Here is an 11443-nt window from a genome sequence, read left to right on the forward strand (position 1 = left end):
CCTGACGTATCGAGAACCGGTATCTTAATTTTATTTTTATATGATTTTATCCTTAATGCATTTTTCAAAGCATATTGCTCGTTTCATTCCACTACAAAATTGTGAATATTAATGGTTAAACTTTACTTCAGGAAACCAGAAATTTTTACCTTTTTTTATGTAATCCTGTAGATTTTGGCGAGTTGAGCGATTTTATGTGCTTTTGACAAATAATGGCGCCGCCATGTTGGCATGTACTCAGTGTCGCTCGTCGTCTAACGAGCGGAGCCGCTAGACGACAGCACAAGCACATGGTGATTTCCATAACATAAAGGCTATAGCCGGTTTTGGGGGTCAAATGTGCCCTGGAAGGGATTTTATTCCAATTTGCGCCATTCGATAGCCTACCAAAAAAGATACCTTTCAACCAAGTTTTAGCCCTATAGCTCATCTGTAAGGGTAGTTATAGAGGAAAAACGAAAATCCAGTTTTTGGCGCATTTTCCCCATTTAATGACAATTTAAAATTCTGAAAAAAATCTGACACATTTCGGACACCAAACCGCATACTTTGAATCGTTTTCACATTTTTCCGTTGCAAACTCTGGCTGTAAAAATCGAAAAACACGAAAAAAATCGAAAAAATGCAGATTTCATATGGAAATCGAAGAGACACTGGAACAGAATTAATTTAGCAATGAGATATTGTCCTAAGTATTATGCTCAATTTTTTTCAAATACCTGCGATTGGTGCGTCATAGTAGGAAAAAATAAAAACCACTTTTTTCGGCGTTTTTTCCGTGAAAAACTAAGTTATAATTATCGTAAAAATATATTATGTAATATTAAACATCCCTAAGTTCAGAGAAACATCGTCCAGACTTCAAAAATTGCGTAATACAAAAAACGACAATTATACTACGCAGGATATATTCCAATATTTCGAAGGTATTTTCAACTGCGCCGGTTAGTGCAATAGCTATGGTCTCCGACTGCGGAATCGCTGAAGAATTTTTGGACCAGGTTCGTTTCTCGCCCCGGTCCAATTTTTTTCTCTCTTTAATCAGATGTTTTTTCGATTTCTAACCGTATGAGTGTTGTTACGCTGTTGTAAAAACATTTTTTAACTATGTTTAAACTATTTTTTAATAATTTTCCGGAAAAATATTTTTGGAGTACTTTCGGCCTTTAGTCATCTATGGGCTGTATTACTTATCTACTTAACATTTTTTTATATGGAATAAGCGATTGATTACTTTTGTGACAGAAAATATATACATGAAGTGTTATTAGGAATACTTATCTGTAATAATTGTAGGTGGATTGGTGTGCGGTGGAAACATGTATGTCGTTTTCAGTCTTCGTCGCTATTTCCGTCAATTGTCGGTGTTATTTGGTCACTATTGAAAATTCTAGTGAGTATCTCTGCTGGCCGAACTATGTCTGTGTCGTATCGAGCATAAGATAAATAATAAACGATAGCAGCTACATGTGAGCAACATGAACTTAATTCTGTCGCTAAATATAGACTGTCGATGAAAACATTTGTTGACGATTTGACCGTGTCAATGAAAACATAGTGTCGGTCAAACCGTGTAGATGAAAATATTTTTCGGCTATCTGACCATGTCGTTGAAAACATACTTTCCACAAAAGTTAATGTCCGTCAAATCGTGTCGATGAAAACAGTGTCGGTGAAATGAGTTGTCGACGATCTCAGGGTAACCCCGAAATCATTACTATGTTTGCGTAGTTGGGTCTATAGTTGGGCCTACAGGCGCGCCTGAGGTGGGAATAGGTTTGTTAGCATAGTAATAAATTGTTATTTTGTTTGTTATAATGTTTAAATTCCTTAACAAGGTATTCCCCATCTATTACCACGAGGGACTCTGAAATGTTCTAGTTAACAGCTTTTGAAATAAATAATGACGAATTGTTTCACCGCACAGATTGTCATATGATATTCTTTCTTTTTCGTTAGCGTAGTAATAAATTGTTATTTTGATTGTTGTAACGTTTAAATTCCTTAACAAGATCTATTACCACGAGGAACTCAGAAAAGTTCTGGTTGATAGCTTTTTAAATAAATACAGCATGTTCATTCTGTCTTCGTACGGCTGTAGCATTGGGCAGCGAACCCCTGGGATTCTTGTAGCAGAGGACACGCTGTGCCTTTGTTCCGAGCCTCTCGAACCCTCTCTAATGGCCGTCCCGGACCCCAAAATGCTTATAAACTGGGAAAAAACGGCTGGCCGGCCGGCCGGTGAGAGATGCATTGACCTTCACTCGTACAATAATGAAATGTTTAATAATTTATTAAATACAAACAAATTTAATAACGTGAAAAATATTTTGATATAATGATACAGCAATTTTTATTGGTGCCTTACAGTCACCATTCGAGTGCTAAGGGTTAATGTATCGTACAATTACCAGCAAGAGCTACTTTGTGATCTCAGTAATTACAGAGTAATCAGTTTGCAACCTTCTCACATTTTATTTGATGATTTCGCGCGATATTAACGAGGCATTGTCTAATATTAACGAGATCATTGACTGACATTAATGGAGCATTTTAAACGGGGTATGTCGTTTTAAAAATATTATCAACAACGATAGCGTGTCACCGAGCTGTTCGTCCGCTCCATTCGGTGAATGCCTTCGTGCGTTTGACAACAATTATGGAAGAGGCATCCCATCGGCGATTACGTTGTAAAACGTACGATGCGATTGGGTAACGCGATGATCGTATGGGTACTTTATAACGTGATTCTCACGTTTAATGCACGGGGATATCTTTAATGAGTGTTTTACGACGAACAGGATATTACGGGAAGTAATTTCAACGTTGTATGTAAATTTGCAATTCTGCCCTCGTATAATGATTCTTGTTACAGAAAGGGCCTAGCAGGATAAGAATGGTCCAGCGGCCCCGACAACGATTTTTATCGGTATTGTGTGGAAAACAATGGTTTTAGGTTGAAAGATAATCCGCCAAAGTTTTAAGTCGCTAACCCTTCATTTAAGGATAATATGACGGTAAATACCCTTAACTGTATCATTTTTTTCTCTGTCGTTAATTAAGATATTCAGATGGAACAAAAACAAAAATATTCGAACTTACCTCCTTCATGTCATATTTTTTTTTTCACAATTGTGATCAAATTATTAAGGGTAGAAAAAAATTATTTACTTTTTTAGGGGTGGGGGTTGCAAGCAATCCTTCGAGTGACCCCTACCAAAATTTCAAGAACAATGTTCTGTTACCTATTTAATATATACAAAACCAAAACCATTGTTTTCCCCACAATAGCGATAAAAATCGTTGCCGGGGCCGCTGGACCATTCTTATCCTGCTAGGTCCTTCGTGTACCCTAGGCGCATTCAGTATTATCCAATAACTCACCATTCTATACGTTATAATGTAATTCATTAATGCTCTATCCAATAATCTTTATTGGAAATTTTACCTGACCCAGGAATATTTACGCTCTGCACGAGCCTCGTTTTTCTTCTACTATAATTAATCCGCACATGTTACGCAAATTAATATTTTCATGAATGATTTTATAAAATCTTAGGAACTTTCAAACAAAGTTTAGTTACCTGTTATGAAATTCATGGAATTAAGTCGTAAGTAAAATCGATCTGCAATAATAATAATTGTTATTGTTATGTGGTTAAAGATATTTCAAATATCATATTCTGGATATGATATTATTAATAATAATTATCGAAGGTATCAATTAAAGTTAGACAATGGAGCCAATTAAATGATGAAATTTCGATCAAAATATATGCTGGTATTAAACTGTTTCTCGTGATAAATAGTAATTATTGAACAGGATGTACTGAATTAATTAATTTGGTACTTAAAATTGACAATTGTTTAGATACGAATATATACAATAGACTACCAATTTTCTCTGACTGCAATGTGAAAGGGCTTTAATTATGTACTCACAGTAAGCGACCAAATTATTTGAGCTATAAAATTGTTAAACGTATGTTTGCATTTTAGTACTACATAAAATATTTACTTAATAAAAATATTTCACATAAATATTGATTATTTTAATACCACATCGGCGAAGCACTAAAATCTGCTTTATATTGTTCCATAAAACTAACTAGAATATATTTATTCGGATTTTCAGTCACCTTTGTTACAATAAATATCTAAAGAAATAAATTCGTAAATCAATTTCTCATGAATGCGTTCTTAAAATGTTTAGAAGCATAAATTAAAATATTTGGAACCCAATATTTGTCAATTTAAACCCGAGCTGCGTCTTAGTTATCCATCCGGTTAATCTAGCCGTTTAATCGTGATTCCTCTCGTTTCGCGGATTCCGAATTGTTGCTCCGTTCAAGCGACGAACATTTAACGAGTCCGTTCCGTGTTACCGTTCAATTGGAGCATTTAACCGCGGCCGGTCTCTACCGTGTTTTAAATTCTCCATGGTTTTATCTGTTTGCAGCCGCCGGAGAACGAGTTGCAGAAAATTGGCGAACGGGTGCCGAGCGAGCACGAGCTCCGCGTACAAAGATCTCTGCAGCGACTGAACGTCCCGGACTGGTACAAGAACTCTCCCGCGGCTCGCGATGGTTTCCGGTTAAAGAGGCACTCCGACGCGTCGCAGCACGGAGGATGGCGTGCTCTGGGCTCGAAAACCACTTCCCTCTCGTCCCTATCGTCGTCTTCCAATAGACAGCCGACTACAGGTAAACAAGCATTCCGCTCACCACCGTCTGAGACTAGTTAGCAATCCCGGAATATCCGACGCTTCATAACGCCGAGCGCGTCCCTTAACTACCTCGAAATTCCATCCATTCCATTCCGTTTTCCGCTTTAACGCATTGTTTTACATCGTCACGTTCGCGTTGTTGACGTCAGTATTTGTCGAAGAATCGTCTCTAGAAAGTATCAGAGAATCGAAGCAATTTAGCCATTGTAATCAAAACCACGCACGCACAGTCTTGTGTTTGAATTAATATTTCGACCCAACGAAACGTTCTTGATCGATCGTGCGCGTCAGAGACAAAGGAAAAAAATTGATTGATCGAAAGATCGGCAGCGAATTGCAGGGAATGTCGCAACATCGTTCCCAAACGTGGATCGCGCGCTTCCTCTCGTAAAAAGGCAAGGAGTGTCCGAAATTAGCGCGCGGCGAGCGTGGTGTCGGCCAATTTCATTTATGCGCGTCTCCGGCTTCATGCTCCCGCTGATGATAGTGTCCCCGGGTAGGACGGCGACGGGGCAACGGCTAATAGGAAGCGGCTAATAAATTTAGCAGGGCACGTTAACTCGATTAATTCGACCCTGTCAGTTGTCTGTTACCGGGCCATGGAACCTACACCGTTAGCCAACCCCACGCGGTTGCTTGCTCGCAACAAGAGGGTTGAGACTCGTCGGGGGTGGCTCGGAAACGTTCAAGGACGCTTAGAACGGGAGAACACAATTTGTTAAGGGAGAGCCCTAATTACGGGATTTAAAGGGTCGGCACTGCGACGAGACGCTCCGCCGACTGGATTTAGTCGAAAGTGGCCAGGGACGATTTCTAATTGGATCCTGGAGGGAGGGGGAGGGGGTGGTGGCTAAACGAGTTCAAAGGGAGCAGCGCTCGACGATTTCTCTTTATGCAGTCGACATGAATTAACCTCTCGCATTACGATTTATTCTACGGTTGTAGTTATTACAATTTCTTTGTTATTCATAACTTTTTAGAGGAATATTTTACATTTGTGCCGGCGACTATCAAAGTGGCGTAACTCAAAATTCCAAACGAACTGATTTTTTTTTTTTTGCTTATTATGTATTACACCGAGTGATTCACTAATAATTAAAGAACAATGTGAAAAATTATCATATATAAGTACTATGGTATATTAGATATTACATGTTCTTGAGAACGAAGCCTCAAATGAAAGAATTTTTGTTGCTTTTTGAAAAAATTTTTTTTTGTGACACCGATGCTGGGATAATCTTTATATTGACGATAACAAAATAGAATTTTATCTCGATTCAAAGGAAATTAATAATATAGTTAGTAGATTCTGCTCGAAATCTTCGACACCAGTCGAATGGCACAAGTCGAGGATTCTTCATGAAGAAACGAATCGAAAGGAAGGAGTAACTTTTTTTGTGCTTGACGCTTCGTTTTCAAGAAAATCGAGTTTGAAAATTCACTGGATACGAGTGCTATTAGATGAGAATCGGCTGACGTGTCTGATCATGACCTGCCGAGTCTACTTTCTCAGAATGTTGGGCGCGCGAGCCCGACGGACATTCAAACTCATTTTTTTCGAAAACGAAGCGTTAAACAAAAAAAGTTACTCCTTTTCGACTCGTTTCTGCATGTAGAATAACCATCTGGTCGCTTATACCCTGATTTCGGGAACACCCTGTATGTGTCTTTGTACATATGTAGTTGAACGCGATTTATTCTAGGTGTGTCATAATACGTTATCTTTTATTAAATAAGTGACGATATTTGTGGACTTTGTCAATATCATTTATTATTTGAAACATAAAGCCTGCATAAATATAAATGTCTAGGTAGTAAATTATTGAAGTCTTATTGATCTTGTCATAATTTTGTATGTTATATTTATCAAATACATTTATATATATTACATAATTATATATATATATATATATATATATATATATATATATTCATCTAATATTAAATGAATTGCTATGTCAGCTTTGCATTCCTAGTTGATAGTTATCGTTTCATGAAAACATTTATTCACGGTACAATCATTGAAGATCGAAACAGTTTGGTTAAAATATTTCGAAAAATTAAAGATAGTTATGTCTGAAAGATATGTAAGATGCGCCATAATCTGTGTTATCTGTTGTAAAATAATTGACAATATTTGTAAACTTTTATATCGTTGATGACATAACACAAAGTCTGTATAAATATAAAATTATTGAGATCTCAATAACCCTCCTTATAACATTTATACTTATCGAGCTTGTTTTCCCGTAATTCATATTGACTTGAGAAAAGGATATGTTATAAATTAAGTAGATTACAGAAGTCTCACGAATTTTGCCATTCCGTTTTGCAAACATAATACTCCAAAGGCTAGAGTAAGGGACCCAGATACCGTGGGGGTACCAAATACTGTACCTACATTAATTATATATTTATTTTTAAAGCATAATGCATATTAAAAAGGATATATATATATATAAAATAATTTTAATGAGAAAAATTTTATATCTCTTTTTTAATATTCATTATGCTTTAAAAATAAGTATGATTAATATAGGCACAGTAATTGGTACCTCTACAGTAATTGGCTCCCTTACCCTATGTACTTTCCGAGCTAAAATGTATGTATTTAAAACACGAGAGTACACTTTTATAACTAGCGTTCGCTCTAAGAATGTTTAAGGTTATGTCATTCGAGAGAGCTTATGAGATTTTATTTCGTCGTTGAAAGCTTCCCTACAATCGCATTCTCGGCTTACAAAACCGTCGATCATAGTGCTGTAATCCATTTCAAAGACAGATCAGGTAACACACACTCTTTGTAAATTGAGTCAAGATTCCAACGTATTGCCTCTGTATTAAGGGCTTTAAATAACAAACTGTATGAGCTGCTAAAGAATGCACGACGATACAAGTATAAAATCGAACAAAATTAAAACGACATCAATATTTAACTTGCAATTTCATTATGTTACTCCTCAACAACTAATCCTTCTCTGTGTCTTCCTCGTATGACTATTAATTATTTATACAATTCCTACATATTAATATAAAAGCACGGAAGATATTTGAAAAGTTCGTGGTATTCTCTATATCAGTCAAGTAATAAATAAGATTCTGTATCAGCATAGTATAAAAAGAAAACAAAACCTGGGACCTATGCTATATTGATTGATTATAACACGTCGTATATGGTTACCAACGGCAGCCATATTGAATACTTTACGTAAAGCGATTCCTTGTCTAGCAGCAACGTTATCTATAAAAAATTTGATTAAAACCACTTCAACCCTGTTGTTACTGTCAAGGAATACAGGGTGAATTCGATAAAGCAGGACACCTAAATATCTCCGTTACTTTTCGTTGTACAAAAAAACTTCGTAGGACAACGTTACAATGTTTGAAGGGCCACATATAACGGTGTAAGGGAAAAAAAATGTCAAGGTCATTTTTATGAGATCTCAAGGTTATCGATGTTTTTTAAAATGGAATGATATATTTTCGTTAACATAATGTTGTAGCTGATAAAATAACGAATTCATGCATGTAACACAATATGACCTTCAAATGACCTTCAACCCAGAAAAATGGTATAAATAAAATTCAATGTGTAAGATTCATTTGATGTATTTCTGTTACGCCAAATGTTCAAAAATACATCCCTTGAGCTGCTATACATTCAAATGTATCGCAATACATAACATAATAACAGATTCGGCGTTGACAGGAGGACAATTATGATATACCTTCACCTATACGTTCGTACAGAATCGTGTTTATCCACTACTAATTACTCAGAAGACCTTCTTGCTATCAGATTTCCACAGTTTCTAAGATTTCTCGATCAGTTTATCGATGAACGTTTCACAATGCGTTACTCGAAGGAAGATAAGATTGATATGATTGTCATTTATGGAGAAAGTCGACAGTGTTTAAGAGAAGCCGTGCAGTTGTACAAGGACCGATTTCCTAATCGTAATTGTCCATCAGTTTCCGTTTATTCCAATTTGATAAATAAATTCCGTGAAACTGGTAGTGTCGAAAATAAAAAACGTACAAAGGTGAGGACTGTAAGGAATGAAGCAAATACAATTAATGTTCTGGCAGCAGTGAATACAAACCCTCATGCTAGTATTTACGAGGCAAATCGCACGAGGAAGTGGCATTAGTAAAAAATGTGTAGTGCAAATACTCCAAGAACACAAATTTCACCCCTTTCACCTATCAATTCATCAAGAACTTCATGGTAGAGACTTTGTAAATCGTGTAAACTTTTGCCAGTGGGGATTGAGACAATTGATAAACGATAGAGCATTTTTTAATTAAGTATTATTTACCGATGAAGCTTCGTTTACAAATCACGGGCAAATAAATTAAAAAAACCTGCATTATTGGTCATTTGAAAATACAAACAAAGACCATGGTCTGTCAATGTTTGGTGTGGAATTTTAGATAACCAAATAATTGGGCATCACTTTATTACCGGAACATTAAATGCAGAAAAATACATTGCATTTTTACGAGAATCGTTAACAATTCTCCTGGAAAATACACCCTTGAACATTCGTGAAAATATGTGGTATCAACATGACGGATGCCCGGCCCATTCTTCCCGTGTCGTAACACAATTCTTAAATAACAAGTTTCCAAATCGTTGGATTGGACGTAACGGACCCGTATTATGGCCAGCTCGCTCATCAGACCTTACACCCCTTGATTTTTATCTATGGGGAAAACTGAAAGACGATGTTTATAGTGAACCACCAACGACTATAGACGACATGAAAGAAAGAATCGTCCAGGCTTGTGCGTCGATTTCCTCAGAAATGAATTACACAGCAGTACGTTCTGTAACTTCACGGCTGAATGAATGTATAGCAGCTCAAGGGATGTATTTTTGAACATTTGGCGTAACAGAAATACATCAAATGAATCTTACACGTTGAATTTTATTTATACCATTTTTCTGGGTTGAAGGTCATTTGAAGGTCATATTGTGTTACATGCATGAATTCGTTATTTTGTCAGCTACAACATTACGTTAACGAAAACATATCATTCCATTTAAAAGAACATCGATAACCTTGAGATCTCATAAAAATGACCTTGAAATTTTTTTTCCCTTACACCGTTATATGTGGCCCTTCAAACAGTGTAACTTTGTCCTACGAAGTTTTTTTGTACAACGAAAAGTAACGATATTTAGGTGTCCTGCTTTATCGAATTCACCCTGTATAATATGAGCCGCTTATTTGCCAAATCGATCAATTCCACAATCATAAGAAGTAGAGAACTTTGTCATAAGAAGTAGAGACATTTGTCATTCAATGATATTAAGATTAATTATTAGGGAAATTAATTTTAAAAGGAAAAATTCGAACTCCAACGAAGCTATTGGTAAAATGTAATTGGTGAATCTGTGCTACAGGTGCCCTTCTAAGTCCAAGTCCCACACCACCTGCATTCTCGAGATGGAGTACCAGCCTGCTGAACAGCGCCGGAAGTTCGCCAGCAAGTTCGGCGAGGTCGTCCTTCAATCACCGACAGCCGTACTTGGGATGGCGTTCGCAGGAACGATTAACAAACCCGCGAACACCGGCCGAACGTCTTGCTCAGGGTATTCTTCCCCAGTTGCAAGCAGCAAACAAGGTTTGTATCGAATTGTACTCGGTCGCACCCACGCGAACACGTTTTGCAGCGTCTGCTAAAAATGGACACAAAATTTCGCGAAGGACGAAACAGAATCGATTGGAAAATTTCAATCTTAGTGTAGCAAATATATTAAAACAATCAATTCTTAAATTGACATTTAGCTACACAGAATATTTATTACTTTTTTTACATGGAATATCGATGTTCTTCATACAATCAATTTTTGAATTGAAGGTTCACTACACTTACCATTTTTTGTGAAGTGTTATACACAGAGCATAAGCTACTCATAAGTTTCACGAATTTAAAAAAATTACCAATGATTATTATCAATTATCATTGATAATTATTCATAATTATCTATTACTATTAATTATTTAAGAAGATTCTTTTTGAAGTTCTTAATTTTTGTTTACATTATGTATTACACACATATTTTCTGTGAATTTTAACGCACGTCTCTATTCTCTCAACGCTCTTAAAACATCTTTATTTATTTATATCTATTTAGTTACAATTTTGCGCATTGACATATTTTGCTATTGTGAAATAAACGCGCATTTTGATCGACGTGTTTTAATTATGCTCGATATTCACATGTTCACATACATATATACGTATATTATTAAATTTGGTCGAGAATATCTACATACAACTTTTTAATATCAATTTTCGAAACTTCGAAGTACATTGTAAAGTCTCTGCAGCCCAACAGAAAGTAAGTTTCGTATATTAAGGTTTCCCTCAAACTTTATACGTACATACGCCAACAGGTACGTAGAAGGGTTGTACTTGTTGGATTTTATTTAAAAACATTCATCAAACTTGATCCTTCAGACATATCAAATAAATCAATAGAAAACTTATAAATCTCCAGTTAAATATGTTGCAACTAAATGCGATTAGGATTCTACCAATCTATTATAGTGTTGGATAAAAACATATTTTGCTATTTAACATTTAGGATCTAGATAAATTTAAATTTCTACAAGTTTTTTTGAAAGCTCTTGCTTTCAATAGAACCTATTTCTTAAAAATTATTGAAAACTATAGTGCATTAAAATGATATTGTAATGAGATAAA

General features: G+C 35.9%; 1 protein-coding gene across 1 annotated transcript in view; it reads left to right on the plus strand.

Moving 5' to 3' along the window:
* Positions 1–959: 959 nt before the first annotated feature.
* LOC143363081 (uncharacterized) overlaps positions 960–11443 on the plus strand; it is a 51458-nt gene continuing 40974 nt past the window's right edge. The window contains exons 1-3 of the mRNA XM_076803702.1: positions 960–1001; positions 4460–4703; positions 10137–10357. Coding sequence (XP_076659817.1) covers positions 960–1001; positions 4460–4703; positions 10137–10357 — 507 coding nt within the window. The remainder of the gene's footprint in view (positions 1002–4459; positions 4704–10136; positions 10358–11443) is intronic.

This window comes from Halictus rubicundus, unplaced genomic scaffold (assembly GCF_050948215.1).
Source record: "Halictus rubicundus isolate RS-2024b unplaced genomic scaffold, iyHalRubi1_principal scaffold0019, whole genome shotgun sequence".
In the NCBI taxonomy this organism is placed as follows: domain Eukaryota; kingdom Metazoa; phylum Arthropoda; class Insecta; order Hymenoptera; family Halictidae; genus Halictus; species Halictus rubicundus.